The sequence below is a fragment of the Eschrichtius robustus genome, chromosome 1 (genome assembly GCF_028021215.1).
Source record: "Eschrichtius robustus isolate mEscRob2 chromosome 1, mEscRob2.pri, whole genome shotgun sequence".
In the NCBI taxonomy this organism is placed as follows: Eukaryota; Metazoa; Chordata; class Mammalia; order Artiodactyla; family Eschrichtiidae; genus Eschrichtius; species Eschrichtius robustus.
The window spans coordinates 168,891,075-168,915,855 of NC_090824.1; the positions used below are offsets into that span (position 1 = coordinate 168,891,075).

General features: G+C 50.4%; 2 protein-coding genes across 6 annotated transcripts in view; one reads left to right on the top strand and one right to left on the bottom strand.

The window, feature by feature from the left end:
* The window catches only part of MTMR10 (myotubularin related protein 10), a 44,473-nt gene extending 38,074 nt beyond the window's left edge, over positions 1-6,399 (top strand). Inside the window, exons 14-16 of one of the 2 annotated variants that reach the window (XM_068559191.1) lie at positions 623-793; positions 2,034-2,216; positions 3,309-6,399. In XM_068559191.1, the coding sequence (XP_068415292.1) occupies positions 623-793; positions 2,034-2,216; positions 3,309-3,905 (951 nt within the window). In that variant the 3' untranslated portion in view covers positions 3,906-6,399. The remainder of the gene's footprint in view (positions 1-622; positions 794-2,033; positions 2,217-3,308) is intronic. The other variant, XM_068559196.1, reaches the window with a different exon arrangement.
* Positions 6,400-7,752: 1,353 nt separating this feature from the next.
* The window catches only part of FAN1 (FANCD2 and FANCI associated nuclease 1), a 29,585-nt gene continuing 12,556 nt past the window's right edge, over positions 7,753-24,781 (bottom strand). For 3 of the 4 annotated variants that reach the window (XM_068559208.1, XM_068559203.1, XM_068559214.1), the window contains exons 6-14: positions 22,766-22,897; positions 21,226-21,334; positions 19,961-20,080; positions 16,471-16,635; positions 15,889-16,036; positions 12,107-12,210; positions 11,383-11,577; positions 10,674-10,802; positions 7,753-8,001 (exon numbers count right to left, since the gene is read on the bottom strand). In XM_068559208.1, coding sequence (XP_068415309.1) covers positions 7,864-8,001; positions 10,674-10,802; positions 11,383-11,577; positions 12,107-12,210; positions 15,889-16,036; positions 16,471-16,635; positions 19,961-20,080; positions 21,226-21,334; positions 22,766-22,897 — 1,240 coding nt within the window. In that variant the 3' untranslated portion in view covers positions 7,753-7,863. The remainder of the gene's footprint in view (positions 8,002-10,673; positions 10,803-11,382; positions 11,578-12,106; positions 12,211-15,888; positions 16,037-16,470; positions 16,636-19,960; positions 20,081-21,225; positions 21,335-22,765; positions 22,898-24,781) is intronic. The other variant, XM_068559218.1, reaches the window with a different exon arrangement.

Sequence of the window (24,781 nt, forward strand, 5' to 3'; positions counted from 1 at the left end):
CTTTGACTCATGCTGTCTCGTGTAGAACAGTCTCTGTCATCTGAGGAAACCTCAACAGTGAATGCTTCACTTCTGAAACTCTAGGACTCGGGGAAGCACTGGGCAGGATGCAGTAGCTGTCGTAAGCTGCTGTACTTGGGGGTGTACCACGTGACCCCGAGGCCACGCCAGCTGTTTTCTGAAGCTCCGGGAAGGTTTCCGGATGCTGAGTCTGCAGGGTCCACCAAAGAGTTGTTTCTTGGTCTTGGGGTTTTTTGGTTTTTTGTTTTGTTTTAAATGTTCTAAAGAATTGTTTCCAGGATCAGCTGGAACACGTGAAGCACGTATTTCACTGTCCCCCATTCACATGGCCACGCCCTGCCCGTCTGTCGACTTTGCCGCTTCAGCTTGGTGGACTTGGCGGGCAGAGGAGGGCTGTGATGCGTCTCAGGCCAGCCTGGTTCTTAGGTTAGACACGGCCGTCTAATGTGCTCACGTACCCTTCGCTCAGCTTCAGAGCCAAGTGCTGAGGCCTCGCTGTTTTCTTATTAATCTCTTCCTTCGTATCAGCAAGAGGTTTGGAAATAGATGTGGACACTGAAGGGCAGCGTTGAGTAATCCCGTTTCAACGTGTGTCCGCCAGGCTCCCGTGTTCCTGCTGTTCCTGGACGCCACGTGGCAGCTGCAGGAGCAGTGCCCGGCGGCTTTCGAGTTCTCCGAGACCTACCTGGCGGTGCTGCACGACAGCACCCGTGTGGCCCTGTTCGGCACCTTCCTCTTCAACTCCCCGCACCAGCGCGTGCAGCAGAGCACGGTGAGTGGCGCCCGCCGTGGCCGGCGCGAACTGCTTTATTGAGATAGCGTTGAAGTACAGTCAGCTGTGTGTTTAAACTGTCTTAGCTACCATTTTAAGCGGTAATTTCTGAAGGAATTATTTAAAGTTGGTTAAAAATCCAGGAACTTAAACTTGTATCATTTTTATCAGTGAGCGTTGTATGTATTTCTCTCTGATGTTTATTGTTCATAATAAGCCAATTGAAAGATGTAAATCATTTTAAGTGCCGTAAATGTCGTGCTTTTGTATTTATATTTTCACATTTGGGCTGTCTGAATGGGTAATGGATAAGATCCTGTTTGAGGACATTTGTTTCCTAGGTCAGTAGAATATAAGTTGTGCAAAGCAAATTATTTTTCTTCAGGAGTCCCGTGGAGAAGGATTTGAGAGAGGAAACGTAGGCGTGACGCGAGACTGCGGTTCTGTCTGGGCACTGCTTACTGGATGTGCTCAGACCCTCATGCCGCGTGGCAGTCACTTTTACGTTAGGGCCATTGGTTTCTAGTCCCAGTTCCTTGACTGAGAGGAAGAACCATGAGTAAGGAGGGTCTCAAGCCAAACTTGAAACTATCTATAGCTTCTGGTTGCCCCGGGTGGAACCTTCCGGAACCACAAGTTGTGTCTCACCCACATCTGGAGCAATGGGTATAGCCAACAAATGCTGCAGTGACCACTGAGAGAGACAGAAAGGACAGCTCTCGGGGGCCTTCAGGAAGACTTTGTAGGAAGGGGGGCTGCCCTCACAGTGAGCTGTGGGATCCTCAGGCCCGGGTCTGGGAAGGTGCTGAGCCTGGACTCCTCATCCATGAAACTGCTCCGTCAAATCAGCAGTAGAGCAGACATTCTGTGAGCTGAAGCATCATGCAGAGCATCCTGAAGGAATGCGTTGTTCAGGATTGGGGCTGTGGATGTATAAGGAGATGGATTTATTCAGGCCATGGCACCAGGGAGAACTCCATTCACGAGTCATGCTCACCAACACGCTCATTGTCCGGGGCCCAGCTCCCCTCTTGGCGCAGGGCTCTGCGCGCTCCTCCGTGCGAGGCGCCAGGAATGTCTGTTCTCGGGAAGCGGAGCGTGCGGCTCCAGTGGGACTGGAGTCGCTCTCGTTCAGAAAAGTTCGTTTGTACGATGATGAATGACCGTCAGAAATGAATTTACTATGAGAAAATCTTAGTTTGGCATCTTTTCACAGATGTTCAAATATTTTATTCTGCAGGAATTTGCTATAAGCAAAAATATCCAATTGGGTGATGAAAAGGGTTTAACATTCCCCTCAGTTTGGGACTGGTCTCTTCAGTTTACAGCAAAGGATTGCACCCTTTTCCACAACCCCTTTTACATTGGGAAGAGCACGCCTTGTGTACAGAACGGTTCTGTGAAGTCTTTTAAACGGACAAAGGTAAGTTACAGAAATGCACTAACAGTAAAAACCTTGTATTTGCTCACACATAACCAAAAACATCTTTTTCGGAACAGAGTATTAAAAGTCCAGTCACTTCCCATGACAGCATTGCCAGTGCAGGTTTGGAGGGGTCATTCACTTTCTCACTCAGATGACCCCGCCCCGACTTTTCGTCTTGCTGTCTGAGGCCCACACAGCCCTGGTCGTCATCTCAAGAGTCAGCAGTTGCAGCCCTGCACCCAGGGCCCTGCTCCTGAAGCCCGTCCACTCAGCCTGTTCTAGAATCAGCAGGTCTAGCTTTTTTCTGACCAGAAATCTTAGAAATTCACACTTCAGCAAATTATAGGCAGACCTCGTTTTACTGCACTTGCTTTATTGCACTTTGCAGATACTGCATTTTTTACAAATTGAAGGTTTGTGCAAACCCTGCGTTGAGTTCGTCTGTCGGTGCCATATTTCCAGCAGTGTTTGCTCACTTTGTGTCTCTGTGCCACATTTTGGTAATTCTCACAATATTTCAAGTTTTTTCATTATTATTGTATTAGTGATGGTGATCTGTGATCAGTGATCTTTGACATTGCTATTGAAAAAAGATTACAACTCGCTGAGGGCTCAGAGGATGGTTCGCATTTTTTAGCAACAAAGTGCTTAAATTAAGGTATGTATATAGTTTTTTTTAGGCATAATGCTATTGCACACTTAATAGATTACAGTATATTGGAAACGTAATTTACGTATGCACTGGGAAACCAAAAAATTCATGTGTCTTGCTTTATTGCGATACACGCTTTACTCCGGTGTCTGGAACCGAACCCACTGTATCTCTGAGGTCTGCCTATAATGGATAGAATATATCTCCCCCCACCCCCATGCAGGCTACAGCCTAGGCAGAGTCAAGGCCTAAAAGTGTTAAGCTCCAGTGGAGGAGGATTGGAATAAGTATTACCAGGGAAGGAACAAAATATTCTTTAAGGTTGAAATTCTACCAGTTTTTCCTAATTTCGAGTTTATATTTACCATGATACTTCTACTGTCTTTCTAAAAAGGGAAGCTCCAGGAAAATAATGCTAAAATCTCTCTTCTGTACAGAAAAGCTACAGCTCCACACTAAGAGGAATGCCAGCTTCCTTAAAGAATGGAATCATCAGTGACCAAGAGTTACTTCCCAGGAGAAATTCATTAATATTAAAAGTAAAGCCAGACCCCCCCGAGCAGAGCGACAGCCAGGACAGGGGTGCGGAGCAGTACTTCCGAGAGTGGTTCTCCAAGCCGGCCGACCTGCACGGGGTGATTCTGCCGCTTCTCTCCGGAATGCACGTCAAACTGTGGAAACTCTGCTACTTCCGCTGGGTCCCCGAGGCCCAGATCCAGCGCGGGGGCTTCATCACGGCCTTCCACAAGGTCTCCCTGCTGGCGGACGAGGTGGACGTGCTGAGCAGGGTGCTGCGGCAGCCCCAGGGCAGCCCCCCGGAAGCCCCCTGCCCCGAGCTGGTCCAGAGCAGGCTGTACTTCCGCGCTGGTGGCCCGCACGACGCCCCGGGGACGCCGGACTTCCTCTCCTCCTCGTTCCCCTTTTCCCCAGTGGGCAATCTGTGCAGACGGAGCATTTCAGGGACACCGCTAGGCAAGTTTTTAAGTGGGGCCAAAATATGGTTATCTACTGAGACACTAGCAAATGAAGACTGAGGCGGAGTGGCTTTCTGAACGTTCTGAGGGAGCGAGAGACCTTCTCCTCTGAAGTAAAACTGCTGGCCGAGGCGTTTGAAGCTCTAATCGTTCTATACGTAAGAATAACAGTTGAGATTTGCACTAATACTTTAAAACATGTTGAATTATGCTTCCTTCACAGTATTTTTAAAAGATAGGTATAACTTCTGTTATTTATGTCCTCTTTCTATCATTCTAGGTCTGGCTCATTTTTAGATCATTTGCAGGCAGACATTCCCACGATCTTATTACTGTGATCAAACTAATCAGGTTTTGTCTGCGACATTGATCTTGTCTACGTCCATTTTTCCAGCCACCTCCTAAAGGTTCCCTCATCCTCAGTTGGATTAGCAGCCCAGAGAAGCAGACATCAGGAGAGTTAAGAAATTAGTGTTTAGTATATTTTCACGAAGCATCCAGTAAACCCCCAGTGGGCGTTAGTAGGTATTTGTGTATTTTTCTGGTCACTTTCTATTATCTCTAGTTGAGCTCACCTGAGAGTTGTGTGTTCTCACACTGTAATTTATTTTAGATCGCTTTGGGACCGTAGATCACTGTGTTTTAAAATCATGAGTTTCCTTAGGACTAACTTTAAAATGATATGCACTGCTGACTTTTAAAAGCATTTGCTATAGATAATTAATTAAACTTAGAAGTGCCTTTGACATTAATATTAAGATATGAAGAACAGAGAGTAAAACAGAATTTGTTTTTTAAATTAGGGTGTCAAAGTCCCACTGCACATTGGAAAGAGGCTGGTCACACTCAGCATCATACCGACAGCCAGGAGTCCCCAGAGGCACACATCCCTCTGAAAGTCACCGAACACAGCGGGTCTGAAGCAGGGTCCGGGTCGGTGCGGCAGCATCACTGACACCCACCCTCAAAGTAGAGGCCCCGTCAGAGTCCAGCGGGGAGCACCCGCGGGGGCACTTTCCCTTGGAAATCAGTGATGAGGTCTTGAGTCAGGTCACCTGAGTGCTTAGTGCTTAGGAAGGGCGGACAGGAGAGTAACAACGGACTTCTCTCAAAATACTGCCACTGTAACAAATGGTGAGAGCGCCCGCCCCACCCAACCTGTGACAGGTGTTCCGAGGCGCAGACAGAGGTGTGCTCCCGTCTCAAATTCCCGTTTTCAGGTTGTGTCACAAGAGCCGAGCCAAAGCTATGGGCCAGAGCTGGAGCTTACTGTGGCCATGCCGGTCACAGCCTCCCCGACACCCCTCACTTCTGTGTAAAAGACGGATGTCTTCAATGTGGCTGTTATTTGGAGTTTCTTAAACTGCCATCTTAAGCTTTTTAAAAAACGTTTATAGTAAAGTATCTAGTTAGCTTATGTCCTTTTCTAAAACAAGTTTTTTCAAAACAGTGTGTTTTACCTTTATATGTAACAAATAGATGTTTCTATTTGAATTATTTGCCTTTTAGAAATGGTTGGATAATGTCTCTGGACTTACAGGGACAGAAGTTCCTATGCAGTCTTAGCAAATCCATCGTGTGGATAAACCCAGTGTTTTGCCAACTTGTCTAGAAAGTAAGGGCTTTCTTAGTTTATATAAATAGCACTGTTGCCATTAAACGTTTTAAGTCCTTGATTGGAAACCAGCTCCGGTCCCCTGAAAACCCCACAGCATATCCTGCCACTGGAAGTGTAATAATTCTTCTTCCTTTTTCATTAGGCTGCTTTTTTTATTATTACAAATCGTTGTGAATTTGTTACTGTTTTTTTGGATTGAGCATTTACTTCTTTATAGCTTTTTTCTTCCCTCTCACATTTATTTCAACCCTTTTAGTAATTTTTTTTTTGGTTAACTTGCAAGTTTAAAAATGATTAGGTACTATTAATACTGTTTTAAAATAGAAAATTTGCATATTTTTGTACGATAATCAAATGTAGTAAAATATAGTTTGTTTTATTTTTGCTGAACAGTTGTTATATAATGATTATTGTGCCACAGTTTATCGTGCATAATATGAAAAACAACTATTACAGCCTTGAGTCCTGGCCCCTGCAGAGCTGCCTGGCACGCTGCTGGCACGGAGGACGTGTGGGGACAGAGTCCGAATGTGGTTCTGGACGCGGACACGGAGCCTGTGCTGACAGAGGGCCACACAGGCGTCAGGCAGCTCCGGACTCGCTAGGATCGGACTTAAAGGTGTACCATGTCTTACTGTTGTTTTGTGATGGAAACCAATTTTAAAACCAAAAATTTCTAACTTTATTTAAGAAAGTATATTAATCTGTGCTAACAGAGGGTGAAAACTATTCAACGTGTCCTTCAACAAAATCTGCTTGCTGTAGTAGTAACCTCAAGCAGTTAAAACTTGATTTTGAGAGAAAATGAAAACCTTTGTGCCTAAAATTGACTGTGACTTGGGTTCAAGTAGGATGTGCAGGAAGGTGAGAGACGCTGCTTTTCAGCAGTGGTGAATGTGAAGGAAGTGTTGACTGCTAATAAAATTTTCACAGGAATCGTTGCCTTCATTGTCAATATGAATCCCCTGCGAGAACACGGAGCATCAAGAAGCGAGGGTGTTTTCTTCAGCTGTGCTTGTGTGTCGTCCACGCGACGCTCTGTCTGCTGTAAAGCAAGGCAGAGATCGGTAACATTTCTAACCTCAGTTCACAACTGGCTGTTGTCATGGCCATGTGGGTTCATGGACCAGGCTCTAACTCGTCCTTCCATTTAACAAATTAAAAAGCTGGGGAGTACCATTTCCTTAAGAAGGTCTTGGAACTAGTCTCTGGGAGCGGGAGCCTGGCCCGGCACACCTGGGCCTACCGTTCTGATAAACCCCTTCCTGCGTCCACCTTCCCCAGCCCAAGGCTCTTCCAACAGTGACGGGCAGCCCTGTACCTGCACACCTTGGAGATACTGCAGGTCGGTTCCAGAGCCCCACAATAAAGCGAGTATCTATCTATCTATCTCGATAAGGCAAGTCATGTGAATTTGCTGACTTTCCAGTGCATATAAAAGTTGTATTTCCACTATACTGTAGTCTTTTAAGTGTGCAGTAGCATTATGTCTAAAAAAAAGTGTTCTTACCTTGAAGTATTTTAAAATACTGTCCTGCTAAAATATACTAACCATCATCTGAGCCTTCAGCAAGTCATACCATAACAAATATGATGATGATGAAGAAGTTTAAAATATGGTGAGAATAACCCAAATGTGACCCATAGACCTGAAGTGAGCAAATACTGCTAGAAAAATGGTGCTGATAGACTCGCTCGACACAGGGCTGCCCCAGACCTTCGATTTATACAAACGCAGTATCTGCAAAGCACAATAAAATGAGATCTGTATGCATACAGGAAATTGCCTCTAGTCATTAGGGATGTTCCCAAGGAGAAGGACGAAAAGGGACAACTGCCTTTGATAACGAATGTCCCTCCATTTGGTGACACAGGCCCGAGAGCAAGCACTGACAGAAATAATAAGGAAGTTAATGAGAATTTGTTTCTTAATTCCTAAAGAAATCAGAGTTTCATCTGTTTATGCCCATCTTGGATAATCATAAAACAAGAATTTTAGCAGCCAGATGTGTAAGGGCAGTATAGAAAAACAGATAAATTAAGGAATCTCCATTTCCAATATACTTTTTAGAGAGAAACATTGTGTATGCTCCTTTTATAAAAGACCTAAAGCTGTGAATCATCTCCTTTTGGGGGGTTTTCCAGCTTTCCTATAAGTCAGATGCATCTAGCTCCTGAAACGGCCACCAAGGTTTTGACCTTTTTAAAAGTTCATTACCTGCTGTGTGGAATCAGTGAGTGTACTGAAGCCAATACCGAGGTTTGTGATACACAGACACTGTACAGTGATAAGTCCTTACGCTGCCAGGTTTATTACGACAACAACAAAGTCAAAATTAAATAAGATGTAGTGACACTTGACGCTTCTGACGCTCTCAGATGCTCCCAGGCCCACAGCTCTCAGTTGGGGCCCCTGCTCTTGGCTCCAACCGCAGCCACGTGGCAGACCTCCACGTCCGCCCCCAGCCGGTGCAGCTCATCCAGCCAGATCATCTGCTTTTGCGAAAGACGGTCACTGGGGCCCTTCACTTCCACCAGCTGGGAGACAGAAGGGTCATTCAGGTAAGCTACGGTAGTTTCCACTGACAACTATTTAGATGGCTTATCCTCTATGCTGCTGTACTTAACATATGTATAGCAACTAAACATACACATATGAAATTCAGTGAGAAAGTTGCCTTTTCTGTAGAAACCAGACAGTTCACAGAGAATTAGGAAATCTATTCGTAACACAGCAGTTGAAAAATAGTTTTAAAGCACACACTGCACTGTTACTCTCCTGCTTAACACCCCTCAATCACTTTTTGTCAGGTCTGCAAGTAAACCCAAACTTCTTGCCATGCCCTACAAAACTGTGTGATCTGGCGCCTGCCAACCACACCAAAGGCTTCCTCTCAGTTCCCGAGACAGACAACATCTGCCCAACCAAAGGGCAGACAGACATTCATCACGCTTGCTGTTCCCGCCGCCTAGGACATGTCTCCCTGTTCTTCACGTGTCTGACGTCTTCTCCTTCCGTGCTCAGCTTAAATTCATCTCTAAGAAGGGTCCTTCGTATGCACTTCTTCATGGTGTTTATCACAAGATAAAACTGCTCATTACATATCAGCTCCATGAAAGCGTAACTGTGTCAGTTTTGTCCACTGCAGATCACCAAAATTCAAAACACGGCAATGAAAACTATCCAAAACGAAGTATAGAAAAGAATTTTTTAATGAAGACAGCATTTCAGCAACCTAAGAGTAGTTTAATTAGTCCCCAAAGGGAAGAAGACAGAGAAAAATATTTAAAGAAATAATGGCCAAAAATTTTTCAAATTTGATGGAAACTAAACCCAAAGATCCAAGAAGCTCAGTGAACCCCAAGCACAGAACCATAAAGAACACAACACTAAGAAACATCATAACTAAATTGCATAATCAGTGAAAAAATGAATCTCTTCAAAGCAGCCAGAATTTTTAAAAGCCAGAGGGGAAAGACTGACTTCTCGTTGAAAACAATACAGGCTAGACAACAGTGGACCAATATTTTACGGTACTGAAAAAGAACTGTCAACAGAATTCTTTGCCCAGAAAAAAATATCTTTCAAAAACAAAGACTTAAAGTCTTAAAATATCAATATATGAAACCTAAATAATTCACTACTAGCAGACCTCCATTTCAAGAAATGTTAAAGGAAGTTCTTCAGTCAAGAAGAGAATGATAGTACACGGAAATCTGGATCTATATAAAGGAATAACAAACATTAGAATTTGTATCTACATGAGTAAATATAAAGACTCAGTCAACTGTAGAAAGCAAAAATAATGTGCCACAGGGTTTATAACATGTCGAGGTATAATGTATGAACACAGCACAAAGGCTGGGAGAGGAGATATAAAAATATACTGTTGTTATGTGCATAATAAATGAAGATCCCACGTGCCACGGAGCAACTAAGCCCGTGCGCCACAACTACTGAGCCTGCACTCTAGAGCCTGCGAGCCACAACTACTGAGCCCGAGTGCTGCAACTACTGAAGCCCTCACACCTACAGCCCATGCTCCACAACAAGAGAAGCCACCGCAATAAGAAGCCTGCACACTGCAACAAAGAGTAGCCCCCACTTGCCACAACTAGAGAAAGCCCACACGCAGCAACGAAGACCCAACGCAGCCAAAAATAAATAAGTTTATAAGTGCATCCTTTTAAAAAAAACAAAAATAGATGACAGGTTTAAAGCCAAACATGAATAACATTCAATGTAAATGTTCCAAATACCCAATTAAAAGGCAGAGGTTGTCAAATTAGATGAAAAAGTAAGACCCAGATAAATGCTGCCTACAAGAATATATAAGAAACTCAAATATAAAGAAAAAATATGTTAAAGGTAAGAATAGAAGGAGTATCACATTAACACTAACCGAAAGAAAGCTGGAGTGGCTATATATCAGTTCAACTTCAGAGCAAAGAACCCAGGAATAAAGGAAGGTCATTTCATAATGATCAAGAGTTCAATTCATCAAGAAGACATGACAATCCTAAGTTTATACATCGAATAATATATGAAGCAAACATTGATATAACTGCAAGGGAGAAAGACCCAAATCCACAATTACAGTCAGAGACGTCATATGACACTGGAAGCATGATTCATTACAGAACAGATTAGGTTGTGACTTTGTCAAAAAGGACTTATACCAGAGTTTTTTTTTCATCTCAAAACTCAATAATAAGGAAGACACCAGCCTGTGATGGGCAGCAGGGTGAGGCAAGGGAGGCATCCAGCCTACAACACGTGAGGAAGTGCTCACTCCTAGAGCTTAGAAAACAGCTCCCAACCATCCTGGCCTCCTGGCGCTCACACCTGCAAAACCTCCACCCTTGAGTGTGGACTTGCTGCTGACAGTGGACACAGCAAAAGCAATGGAACTTCACTGCCAAGATCAGCTGCTAAGAGACTGACTTCTGTCTTGCTCACACCCTGGCCCTTCTCACTCACCTGCTCAGATGAAATACGCTGCCATCGGGGGAGCTGCCTGCAGAGAGGCCCACATGCCAGCACCAAGGGCACCTCCGCCAGCAGCCACCAAACAACGCCAGCCCTCAGTCCAGCAGCTCTCAAGGGATTCGGCCTTATCAACCACCATGCTAGAAATGCCTAGATTGTGGCCTTTGATTAAGTTGATCATAAAGTTACCAACATGACTTTCCATTCTGGCTCAACTGACCTTAACGTGGTGACTTTGGGAGCTCCACACCACCAGGTCAGGGAGGCCCCCTCGGCAGTGTCGGAAGTCCACGGCCAGGCGCCGGCACACACCACTGAGGATGGGGCCCCCCAGGCAGGACACAAGATCCTGGACACGAAACACAGGGACAGTCAGCCCTCCCCCAGGACAGAGACCCTGAAGCCCCCCCAGTGACTGTGAGGTGGGGAGGGGACTCCATGTGTCATTCAGCAGAGATGCGTCCAGGAACACCAAGTGCCCTTCTGCTGCTTGTGCTGGGGCTCCAGAGCCAGGGGCTAGAATGCCCCCAGCAAGCTCTGGGGACCACTTCTCCTTGGGTCAGTTACCAAGCTTCTGCCCGGTCGGGAACATCCGGGGAGCAGCTAAGGAAGAGGGAATTTGGGGTAAGCACTCAGGAATGTGACAGTGATGACCCTCAGAGGCCCGCAGTCACAGGACAGGGACGGTGTCGGCCCTCCAGGGGCCATAGGCCGGGCCAAGGGAAGCTGCCAACCAAATGGGCAGAAGGCATAACTGAGGCTTGTTCATGCTTGTGATTGTTCCTTCAGTAACACAGACCTGTGGGCTGGGGTACCACACGCATATATACCCACACACATACACATGCATGTAGGCATACGTGTGTGTGTTTTGTTACAGTTGCCAAAAGGACACCCCGCATCAAGGAATCCTGCCTGCAGACCGTCACCTGGGCTTGCTGAAGAGAAGCGAAGCGATCCCAGCTGACAAGGGAGGCCACCCTGCCTTCCTGGGCCTGCCACGCGGCTGCCACCCAGGCCCGCAGGCTCTCCGCGGGGGCACCGTGAATCTGCCGCAGCCGGGCCTCGATGGCCGGTGCTCTGCTGGCGAAGAAGCTGTCCGTGCAGAGGTCCAGCGGGGCCGCCTGTGTGCAGGGAAAGTAAGCTCACACTGTGCCTGGGGAGGCCGGAGTCATGAGAAGAGTCAAGATCAAATTTGGAAACTGGCCAACATGATGAAGTTGACGCGTTCTTTTTCTCAAAAGATATGTAAAAATTACCTAAGTAATCTGATATAAAAGCAACTTATTACACTGGGTTTTTTAGAGTAATTTGCAAAATGAGCTTTTAGGTTAAACTGGTGGAACTCTTAGCAGGCACATGTGACAAAGCATGTGAGAGCACCTGGGCCCACCAGGGTGAAGCTGAAGAAACTTACACTAAAAGTTTCAAACGGAATGATTCCAGTAAAGTAGGCTTAAAGTTTAAAACTTAACATACTTACATTTTAAATTGTATGAATCACATTTTAAAATTAAAAGCTATTCTTATGGTGGAATTAGCACCATCCAAAAGAGGGGCAGGTTGCTGATGGCTGCAGAGGCGGGGCACCCAGGCGGGAGTGACTCACGCACGTGCAGGAGTCTCTGCTGCCTGAAAACGTGCCGTGATTACCTGGTAGGCGTTTCTGAAGGCGTCTGGTATCCCGTCCATGAAGATGACATCCCATAGGAGGAGGCCGTACAGCGTGCTGAAGGTGGACCCTTCCCCGTGGATCCCTGAGACAAAGTCACACACACACAAGAAAAATCCATTTCTTCTGTTTTTTAAAAACCACCACCATATCCTACTGCCTACTCAATTTGAAGAAAATAGCAAATATTTTACATTCAAATGCAAATGCTGTTTTTGTTCCATTCCTAGGTCATTTTTTTACATTATATTGCTTATATACAGAAGCCTTGTTTAAAGGCAAAAAATCTTAGTAATCATGAGAAAATTCAAATGCACGTTTTGGAGCTAGAGTGGAAAAACCTAAGGAACACGTTTAAAAATAAATAAAAGCAGATTCCCTCCTCGGGCTCTGGGGGTACCATTCGGTGGGTTCGGAGACGGGGGCATCCCCCGAGGGGCTCTGGGGCAGGGGGTCCCTCGGCCTCACTTGGAAAAGCCCTCTGGGAAGGAGTCTGAGCGCCCTGGGAGCCTGTGCCCTCTGACCCCGTTTGCCTCCTCCACCCAGTACTCCTCTGCCTCGGCCTGGACACCGTGCCCGGGGTTTCTAAGACTCGGGGTTTTACAGAAAGCTTCCGTGTCAGAGACCACCTAGTCCAGACGCCCCCTTCACCCCACATCCAGACCACACGATAGGGCGGTGACCTCAGAGAGGCCAGGCCCAGCCCCAGGCCGTGTGAACGGCAGAGCAGGCTCCGCAGGGCTGGGGCCTCCCGGAGCGAGCCGAGCCCCACCTGGCCCCTCGGCGCACCTGACGCCTGCGCCCCCTGAACAGGCTGCAGCATCTCTCCGGCCAGTGGGCCCCAGGCATCGCACACGAGGTCAGAGGCAGCACAGGCCCCCATCAAGGCCCACTGGAGGCAGCCCTGGCCCTCCTCCCTGTCCAGGCTGCGCTGTGCGCCCCCTCAGCTGGCCCCTGCCCCGCAGGCCGTCCTCTGCTATCTGCTCGGGCCACCAGCTGAAGCCTCGCCCTGGAGCCCTGCACGCCTGCCGGGCCGGAGGGAGGCAAGCCTGGCCCTCCGCCCTGGACAGCAGCATCCCTGAACCCTGAGCCGTCGGCGTGCGCTGGTGCTGTTAAGTCCACTCATTTGGGGAGATCCTTCTGAGGAACTCTGAAAGAAACTTCCCCAGAGGGTCTGAGGTCGCCTTCACACCAAACCTTCTCCAGAGGAAAGGCCCACAGCAGGGTTCTGCTCAGGTTCACTGCATCAATTTTAATAAAGGAAAAAAATATTTTATAAAAAAATTGATATTCCAGAATCGGAACTGTCCGTTTGTCTTTCAAGCTCACAGCTAAACTGAAAGCGTTCGCTGCGTCGGCTCACAGCCGGCAGCCGCCTGCCCAGGGCCTGCTGCTCCTCCCCTGACGCCAGGTTACCGGGCTCCGGCCACCGCCGTGGGGACCGATCCTGCGTCCTGTTCTTTTATTCCTGACCCTCCGGGCCTCCCGCATCTCTGTCCTCACTGGCGTGTGCACTTCACCCTCAGCAGCATCACCTTCCTGGTAAGTGATACAGACGTCACACAGGTTCATCTTAACCATCACCTGGGACACGCAGCAGGGAGAGGCCCGTGTGTCACGAGGTCCCCTCCTGCGGGGTCGTTTTGTGTCCTCACTCATCTGAACGATCCCATCACACGCCAGTGAAATGATGTCCTGATTTTCACATACGTGAAGATACCTGAGTGTTCTTCAACCTAGTGACCCTTCAGCACAGACAGGGGGGGTCTGGCCTGGACATGCGGACCGAACCCGTGGGCCCCCTGGGAGTGACCACAGGAGCCAAGGTCTGGGGTCTGCTTCCAACATTAGGGGGGACGGCGGATGGAGGAGGGCTGGGTGAAGCAGGGGGCGCGGGGAGCTCCGCACACCTCTCTGCTTTCCCATAAACATAAAGGCATGTTCCGCAGCTTCCATGACATTAATAACAAGTTATTTTTTAAAAAAGGCTAAAGCCTCCCCCCGCCCCAGTCCCTCCAAGGTAACTGCCCAGCCATCGTCACCGCCCTGACGGGCAGCTGCAGCTTCCTCTGCGGTTCCCTCACGGTTTTTATGTTTCTTTTCTATTCAGTACATTCACTAAGGACAGAGACTAACCAGTTCCTTTTACCAATTATAAGGCAAATTCTCACAGTCTTTTCTTCAGTCTGGCCTTAGACAAAGCACTGAATTTGCAGTTCCTTCTCCGAGGCCAAAATCGAAGGAAGAATGGAAGAAGGGAAGAGGGCTGACAGGGACACAGACAAGCCGAGCCACCTCCAGTGGACGGCAGGGACAAGCAGACGATCTTAACACAGCTCTGTGCTGCTCTCAGGTGAGCAGGCCCGCGGTGACAACCCTCAGGACCCGGCGCAGGCCCCGCACGCATGGGCAGACGGGCGCGGCCCCTCCACTGTGTCTGGACACCGGTGCCTGGGCTGCTGACAGCACACAGGCCGTCACACACGAGTCACCACACGTCTTACTCAGGTGTTCCTCAAATGGCCAGGCCCAACTCCCGAACGTGGACCCCTTGCCCTCGGCGTCTCCTGGCTGAGACCCGCATGCCGGGGACGTCCCCAGGATGGCCCAGGGGCCGGGGGCTGCTCCCAGCACTCAGAGGGGACAAAGGAGACACAGGCTTGGGAGGAAGCGAGGGACAGGATCCAGGTCCGGGCCCGTCCTGGCTGGCCTGCCGCATCCCCTCCCCGGCCAGGGACGCTTATCACCTCCCTGAGGTTCCCTGAGGTTCGCATCTGCCAGCCTCGGGGTCTCTCCCTCTGGCGCCTTCACCCCCGAGCAGCAGAGACGCCGGGTGCCCTCCCCAGCCCTCCTCCCCTCCCCTAGATGGCCGAAGGGAGTCCTCGGCTCCCAGTTTCTGGAACCAGGCAGAATTAATTCCCACTTGGGCTCTACACGGTTCAGAAAACGGCTTCCGAGTGAAACCTACAAAGTCTGAACAAAGAGGATGCCAAGCAGCCCAGAAAGAAGAGAACCAGGGGCACGTGGTCCTGGTCCCTCTGCACATCTGGCCTGAGACACAGAGAGCATCTCATCAGTGGCTCAAAGAGCAAAGTCCCACTCACCCCTGAGGGGCCACAGACCACCTGCCCTGCAGCTGCACATGCCCGTGCACACCCACACAACCACACACACACACACACACACACACACACACAGAGCAGCCCGGTTCAGCGGGAACTAGCGGTGTTTCTCTCTCGCGAGGTCACGTCCGTCATTTCACTGTGAGGCCTCAGCTCCCCGGAGACGCAGCAGAGCGGGCGCGGCTGGAGGGGCGGGTGATCACGCATGCTTCTTGGGAAGGAAGATGGGAAAACCTCCAGTTCTTACTGACATTTGCTCTCCTCCCTCGCATGGGCTCGCGAGCTCATTTTACAAGGAATTTGACCCACAACTCTTCCAACCATGTCTCTGGTCCCAGGCATGACGTCCTGTCAGGGCTCAGCCCTCCATCCCCTTAACGACACCCACCCCCCCAGACTGCCGGTCCCTCTTGGAAGCAGCCTGGCCCCAGCTCCCCTCCTCTGACCGGCTGGCTGTCGGCAGCATATCGTGGTCCTCTGCCCCGTTCTGTCCCCCTGCCTGACAGGAGCTCTCTGAGGGCAACCCAGCCTCCCTTGCTCCTCGCGTCCCCCCAGAAGGCGCTGCCCTCACGGGTGGGAGGTGCGGACACTGGCTGTGGGGCGGGACACCACCCACTGTGGCCACATGGCCCCGGTGTTACCCTGGTCGAAGCCACAGCGTCTGTAATGGGCCAGCGCCAGCTCCTCCACGGAGCACAGGACAGTGGCAGGGGCAGTCCCCCTGGCCTCCAGCACGAAGACAGACTTGCCCGGCCCATGCTGCGGGCAGAGCCGGCCCGTGACGGTCACCTGCGGGGGGGGTGAGGGGAGGACAGCCATTAGCTTTCCTCCTGCTCCAGCCCTGCACATCCGGCTCTGCTACCCCAAGGACACACTGTCCTCCACCCCCGAAAGGCCACCCATCTTCAGCGCGGTGCCAGGCCATGTGACCCGCACCTGGGGACGCAGTTCACCACCCGGCCCCCTGCTCTCTGGGGCCCTGACCAGGCAGGAGGACCTGGAAAGGCTGTGAGCTGCTGACTCAGGAGTTTACAGAGTCACAGCCCCTGCCGGCCCAGCCTCCCAACGCCCAGGTGAGGACAGGGGCGAGGCCAGGTCGCTGCCCACAGCAAGCCAGAGGGTCTTTGGAGTCGACAAGAAATGCGCGCTGAAAACCTCTCTAAGGCTGCGTTCAGGAAAAAAAACAAAAATACATCCCAAGTGCCCCAAGAATATTTACTTACATGTTTGACGTCATCCACGGTGATTTCTGGGAGCTGACGGAAGAGGTGCGCATACTTCTGGCAGCTGGGAGAGGCCCGCAGGCGCACGGCCCTCTGATACAGCGAGAGGCGGTGGCCTGTCCGCACGTCCGGATCCGCCAGCCCTGCTGTGATGCACTTGATGGCCTAGAAAAGAGCACAGTGCCTGTCAGGGTCCTGAAGTCCCCATGCAGCATCCCCTCGTTTCATGTGACGGGAAACCCCACTGTTAATTAATCATTTATTTTGCTAACTAGTGGTGGGCAAAGCAGCCCTTCCAGAGACAAGGACATTCCCTTAGGTCCCATGCCGAGCACAGAAGAAGCACAGACCCCGATGCAAATGTCTGGGGCACGAGCAGCCGTGCTCCCGACACTATGTCCTGGTCACACGTGTGGACACAGCCCATGTCAGCTGCCACACGCTCAGGAGACGGAGGCGGCTGGGGAGAGGGACCTGGTCCGGGGCGCGCTCGGGGCACCACCCAGGGGCTCGGAATGCAGAGCAGGCACCTCTAGGGCAGGAGCCTGGCCGTCTGACCACCTCCCAGTCCCAGGGAGCCTCATTTATAGGGAGAAGAATCTTAGGTTTGAAGGAGTTACGCATTCTCTAAGGTTATTCAGGGCTGGACAAATAAACAAAAATACTGAAAACTACATGGGATACCACTTCACACCCACTAGGATGACTGTACTCAGAAAAATGGACAATAAAAATTGTTGGCGGGGATGTGGGAGAAATTGGAGCCCTCATGCTTTGCTGGCAACAATGGAAAAATGATCCAAATACTGTGAAAAACAGTTTGGCAGTTCCTCACAAAGTCATACACGGAATTACCACGTGACCCAGCAACCTCACATCCAGGTACACGCCCACCACAACTGAAAGCAGAGTTTCAAACAGGTATTTGTACACAGTAGTGCTATTCACAACAGCCAAAAAGTGGGAACCACCCAAGTGACCATCTACAGATGGATGGATCAACACAACGTGGTCCGTTTACACAATGGAGTATTATTCAGCCTTGAAAGGGAAGGACATTCTGACACCTGCTACAACATGGATGAACCTTGAGGACGTTATGCTGAGGGGAATAAGCCAAGCACAAAAGGACAAAGGTTACATGATTCCACTTCTGGGTATTTCATGGAAATACCCAGAACAGGCAGATTCCTAGAGACAGAAGCAGATTAGAGGGAACAGGGAACAGGGAACCGGGAACCAGGAACCAGGGCAGGAGGGAACAGGAGTAACTGTTTCAAAGGAGCAGAGTTTCTGTTTGGAGGATGAAAAATTTGGGGAACAGACAGTGCTGATGTTTGAACAACACGGTTCTGAACTGCTCGGGTCCACACACGCACAGATTTCTTCCAGTAAAGACTACAGCACTGCACGGTCCACAGTGGGTTGGATCTGCAGACACAGGACCTCAGAAATGGAGGGCCAACTACAACGTTATCCGTGGATTTCTGACTGTGCAGGGGCAGGGGGGGTCGGCGCCCCGATCCCCGAGTTGTTCAAGGATCAGCTGTATGATTAACACCACTGAACTGTATACCTAGAGATGGTTAAACTGCAAGTTTTCTTTGTCGTATATATTTATTACAATAAAAGAATAAAAAGTAAAACAAAAGCCCTGAAAATCAGTGAAGATCAGGCCATCAGCGTGGGGTGGTCCAGAGGAATCAAGCAGAGAATGAGGCCCTGGGCCGGCTCTGTAGCCCCGTGGGAGCCAGGCTGGCCACAGGGAGGGGCGGCCTCGGGCTCAGCCTGGCCTGGCCAACTGCTGGGCACCTGCAGGCATGAGCCTCTGCTGGGCTGGCAGGTGCCCTCCCTGGAGACTGATGTAGAGAAGGAAGGAACGGTGACAAAATAACGGGTTATGAGCATGGCCGGGAAGATCTTTGGGAAAAGGCGAAAAGGAACGAGGGTTTTCCATCTGTCTCAAAGATAACCTCTGAGTATGAGTGAACGCTCCTATCAGCAGATCCGAGCAAGGGGAAAGTCTATCAACTCTTTGGAACCTTTATTTCAATGAGACAGGCAGCGTGCACACACCCTCTGTCCCCGCTGGGTGAGGGGCCACCAGAGGCCTCTCTTGCCCTGTCAGCCCGAATCAGCGCCGGGCGGGGAGCACCAAACCTGCCTCCAGGAGAGGAAACAGCTCTCCCGGCTGGAAGCACCTGAGGTGACAAGGCATCTTTTCAGGTTAAGGCAGTAAAAATAGTATGTCATCGTCCACCCCTGTGGTCAAATTTTCCAGCCCTCCATCATCCTGATTCACTTGACCTGCCCCTGGAAAAACAAAAGCTCCCAGAGCCGTAGTGCCCTCTGCTCAATGCAAACACGTTGGCAGGGACGGGGACCGCAGGTGGCCACACAGAGGGCCACTGTCGCCACCTCGGGAGGCCCCGCCCTGCTGGCTGCAGCAGCTGGCAGCCAACGGTGTCCTCAGACTCACAAGGTCCCCGCCACAGAGAAGGCAGCGCCTGGAAGGGAAGGCATCCGCCCTGCTGAGTCAGACACCACGTCTCACGGTGGGAGGAACGCCTTCCATCCATCTTTCTACCAGGAGGCCCCGGGCAACAAGTGAATACAACCACCATTTCCAAAATTGTGTGAAGGTGGACACATCTAACCCTCCAGCTCCCTCCACCCCTAGAACTTCATCCCTGAATCCCGACACGATCCCGCTGCCGACACACCCGTCAACCCCACTGTCGCCCCCATGTTCGCGCCCCTACTACTTCTTCTGGGGTTGGAAGAACACGGACAAAGAAGGATGTTTAAGAAATCAACGTTCTAAATCAACCATAGTCCAATATAAAATAAAAATTAAAAAAAAAAGAAACCAGGGGCTTCCCTGGTGGCACAGTGGTTAAGAATCCGCCTGCCGGTCGGCTCTTCCTGGTCTATCAGGAGGTCGGCCGGCTGTGTTGGCAGCGCCCTCACTAACTCTGCTCTTTGTTCTCAATAAACTCACTCTCGTCTAAAAAGAAAAACAATCCGCCTGCCAATGCAGGGGACACAGGTTCAAGCCCTGGTCCGGGAAGATCCCACATGCCGCGGAGCAACTGAGCCCGTGCGCCACAGCTACTGAGCCTGTGCTCTAGAGCTCACGAGCCACAGCTACTGAGCCCGCACACCTAGAGCCCATGCTCCCCAACAAGAGAAGCCACCGCAATGAGAAGCCCGCGCACGGCAACGAAGAGTAGCCCCCGCTCGCCGTAACTAGAGAAAGCCCGCACATAGCAACGAAGACCCAACACAGACAAAAATTTAAAAATTAATTAATTAAAAAAAAAAAGAAACCAATGTTCTAAATCAACCATAGTCCAATATAAAATAAAAGTTAAAAAAAAAGAAATCAACGTTCTAATTACATTTAGATTTTTAAGGTATTAACAGTTTGCTATATTTTTAAATGTATGCCAAACTGAACAAAGGCTGGGCAGCTCCCGCGGCTGAGTACCGGCTCCAGGCGCTTCAGGTGCTGGTGCAAGTTGAGAGCCAGCCGGTCCCACCACCGGCCTCTGCTGTCAGGACAGTACACTTTCTGGGACAAAAGGTTTTCAAGCTCCTTGACGGCTTCCTGTGGCAACAACAAGGGACGCGCATTAGAAGCCTACACACCAAGAGTCTACCATTATACTGAGTAGTCAGGAAAATTGGCAAAGTATATCTATACAGCATCCCTCTCCATTCTAAAGTAAGGCTCAGGACCCGGACTGCCAAGAGGGGCCCTGGGACGTCCCTCGGGAGTGGCCTGAGCTCCGGAGGCGCCCCCTACTTCTCAGCAGGCCCCCCGCCACCTTGTGCAGCTCTGTGATTCCCCACGGCACTCTCTGCAAACCAGGTCGGCAGTGCAGGCCGGACACGGTCAGACTCTGGGCAGGAGCAGTGGCTGGGCTGCAGGCCCATGTGCTTCTGGGAACCCAGCCGGTCACAGGGCCGAGGCTGTGAGGGGCAGGGGGCAGGACAGGAATGAGGGGGTCTTCACCCAAACACCCCACCTCAACAGGGGGACTTTCTGGTCTAGGTTTACTGGTCACGCTTCATGTTCATCTTTGGTGGTTCCTGGATCTCTTTGAAGGATCTAACGCATCTCCTGAGAAAAAGGCACAAACCCCATAGACACACTCGCAGATTCCCCGAAGCCAACCCCACAGGGCCTCTGGGCGGGGGGGGGGGTGGGGCACAGACCCCTCTTGGGGGACCCACTGGCCCAGCCCTAGCACATTCTCTTTGTAAAACACCATGTTTCAATTACACAAGTGTCAACACAACAGAAGCTAACTCCAGCAATCTCACAATGTTTAATACGAGGAGGGATAGGACCGAACTTTTCATTCGTGATTATAAATTATTTCCAGACCGTGCACTACTGCTGTCAGGGAAACACAAGCAGAGGTGAGGTTTCAGCCTCAGGGGTTTGGGGAGACCCTCCCTGTCACACAGTGGGTTCTGACGGCGGCTAAGCTCTGGCTGCAGAGACCACCGGCGGCTCCCTGCGGGGTGCTGACCGTCACCTGGCCATCCTGGTGCACAGGCATCAGCTCACAGCTGGCGGAACAGCAGGTCGCCCTTGGCCATCTTCCTACTGACCAGGAGATGGCAGGTGCCCACGGGAAGCAGGCCCTCGTCGCATCGCCGGGTGCTGACCAATCACTTGGGAGAAGTCAAGAGCCAGGCAGGTCTCCCTCAGTAAGAGCCGGGTGAAGGGGCTTGTGCACTCACCTTGTACATGTGAAGTCTCTGCAGTATTTCAACAGTTCGGGACAAAATCCTTGTATAAACCCAACCAACGGTAAAACACCGGAGAAAGAGTGGTAATTTCTCATGGTATCTAGGACGAAGACGTACACCAGCAGTTTAGCGCTTTGGTTTATGTATTGTAAGACAATCACAAGAAATGACAAAGCAGACTGAATTCCTACCTTTTAAGAAGATATATTCTGAACACTGCCTGTCGTGTGCAGTTTTCTACACCACAAATCTACGCTCTCACAGCCACCCTTCCAAGGTCCCCCAGACAGCGGTGAGAAATGAGAGCTGGAGGTCAGCAAACGCCCGCCCTCGGGCCAGATGCAGGGCCCCCACCTGATTTTATACAAACCCAGAGTGATTTCCACGTTTCTAAATGGTTAAAATAAGTCAAAAGGAGAAAAATAGTCTGTGGCCTGTGAAAATTACATGAAACTCACATTTCAGTGTGGGCAAACACACCTTCACTGGGACAGCCCCGCCCGCTCGCTCCGGGTGGGGGGGGGCCGGGCGCGTTCACGGCAGGACAGCAGAGGCCAGTGAGCATGTGGCTGGCACAGCCTGACCACCGCCCAGCTGGCCCTCCACGGAAGAGGCTACCAGCCTCTGTCCTACAGGAACCCAACTTCCTGGCCACAAGGTCTTTTCTTTTTTTTAAACAAAGAAAATCACCTATTAACTTGTTTTAAACATTTTTCTTCTGCTTGGTCTGAGAAACGTTAACAAATTTTCCTGAATTATCTTAAGAAAATCCTCCAATGTACGTGCACATCACAGGGTAAGAAGTCGACTGGTCGTCTCCTTTCTAGAAAGGCCTTTAAGTAAATGGCTCAATTTTGTCTGAGTTACTCCCAAACAAAATACGGACAAAATATTCAGTTATTTTTTCTTAACAGTAAACGCCATTTTCCTGGCTATGGTTTTTAAGTCCATATTATTTCTGCACGGACTTCAGTTCCAAATTTTTTTTGTAAAAGATATTTAATAATACTAATTTTTCTCATCACTATGTAACAAAGAAAGGAAAAAAATCTCTTAACCATACGGAATATGTTTAACATTTATTAAACCAAACAAAATGAAGGATCACGTGCTGTGTACTTGAACTTTCAAGGTAAATGTTCATTTTCTTTTTCAGAATTTTACAGCTGCTGGAATTTCCAGCAGAAAGAAGACACCTGGCACAGTTCCCACAGCTTCTGTCCTGCGGCTGGGCTTCCCCCACGGTAAAATTCAGCTGACCGACCCCCAGAGAGGCCAGCCCACCCAAAGGCGGCAAGCTACTGTCTGCCACACAGGGACCAAGTGTATAAATTCACTCCAAACCTCCAGACGTGCCCTTCTATTCACCCAGCACTTTGACTCCATGCAAAGCAAGGAGGAAATTCACCTGCACATGTTGGTTTCACCACAGAACGAAAGGAGTGCGCTCTTCATGAAAAGAAAGACCTTAAGCAGTTAGAACAACTCGGCTAGTCAGTAAACTTTGACAGGGACCCGAGAGCCACCTCACCTCAGGGACGGGTGGTCTTTCAGTCCGTCCCAATCCTGCTTTGCGCACCGAGCAAGCTCCCTGGCTTCCTCCCAGGCCCCGCTGGCCATCGCAGTGGAGATGTCGTTCAGCATGTGCGCGGCCGCTGCGTACCTGCAGGGGGGGGACCAGGCCATCCAAGCTTCAGGGGTGAATGATCACTGACACACAAAATTCCACATCCTGCCCGCCACATCTAACTCTGCTTTTGAAAATACGAGCGTCACATTTTACCTCAGTAATAATTTGACGTATTACCCCACGGGAGTGGCCTAGAAGAACTCCTCAGACAGGCTACCCAACCAGAAAGATGAAAACATTCACACCGCGCTGTTATATAACACATCCCATTATATGCATGTAATACTGATCCGCACTTCCTTTCTGACTTTTGGTGCTCATCCATTCATTCATTCACTCAACAATCCGGCAACCTTGTAAACGGGTAACTGACTTCAGAATTACACACAAGCGTAGATTTGGTCATTTAATCACTGAGCCAGAGGTAGCCAGAGGGATGCTGCCCGAGCTAAGAGAACTACTTGGGATTTTCAAAAATAACTTCAGGGACAGGCTTTGGGAGACGGCAATGCTGAAGTGTTACGAACACACTTAAGTGAAGAAAGACAACTTCTCAGTGCACCTGAGACATTCGCCCAATCAGTTCTCTAACACTTCGAGGGCACAGTCATTGTGTTCTGGACTCACCCTTAAAAGAAAAGCATGCACGAACAATATGTGCAAATACTATCACATAAGAGTAAAACATATATGTAGAACTGAATCACTTTGCTGTACAGCAAAACTTAACATTGTAAATCAACTATACTTGAATAATTTTTTTTTAAAAAGAGTGCAAGAAATGGCCTCTAAATATAAAAATTTGCTCATGAACTCTTTGATCTAACTCTCTTATAATGTGCAACTGGACAATTCTAAGGTCGATAAGGAAAGAGAAACAGGGAGGGGTGCCCGGAGGCTGGCCCACCCGGCAGGAGTGCCCTCCCGCCCACCTGAACCAAGCCCCCTCTCCATGAGCCCATCGAGCCCAGCGCCAGCCCCACGGTGCCGCCATCACCGCCTGCACGGTCACCAGCCCTCCCTCCCCCCACCCCCGCACTGCCAAGAACAGCATCCCTTCTGCACCCTGACCTCTGCCCTCTGTCTCCTGCCCTCCCTACACCTGGCTGAGAGCACAGCTTCCCCGCAGCCTCCCTCAAGCAGGGACAGCTCTCCTCACGCAGGGCCCAGACGGATGGAAGCATCCTCCTCCCTCCCACCTCCGCCTCCAAATCCTCCTTCCCTCCTTGAAAGCCCCCACCTCCAAAGCCCACGCCTCCTCCTTGCGGGCACCTGCCAGCGCCCCCCACCCCTGTCCCCGTCCCCTCTGCCTTGGTCTCCCTGGGTCTCCCGCCACGATGGCCACGACTTCAGAATTCTCCACCTCCTTCCTCCCCGATAACACGATTCTCCAACCTCTTCTCAGCCACCCACGTGCTCGTGGCCACTGAGACCTTCTGTCCCAGATGGACCGAGTCACCCTCAAGATGCTGACTTCAAGCATCTCCTCCACTGACCCCGCCCCCAATCCTTCCAGCTCGTTCACTGCTGACAGCAACTCCCCACCTTCACCAAGGCCCGACCTTCAGCGCGGCCCCTGTCCCAGCCATAGCGCCTCCCGTCCTGCAGGCCCACGGACCTCGCCCGGGACAAGCGGACCCCGCCAGGGGAAGAACACACACCGGCCACAGCCCCACCCTGGTGGGGGTGCCCTGGCCGCTCACTCCTCTGGGCCTGCAGCAACTCCCCGAATCGTGCTGAAGACGATCACAGAGCCAGGCCGGCTGGTTTCGGCACGTGCTCGCACACCTCCGCCCAGCCCTGCTCGAGGGGTCCCCAGCCTCCACCGCGGCAGCCTCAGCGCTGCCCACACCCCAATCCTCCCGCAGGTGCTCCGGGTCCCAGGGGGTCCCCTCCTCCTCCTCCACCGTCTGCCTC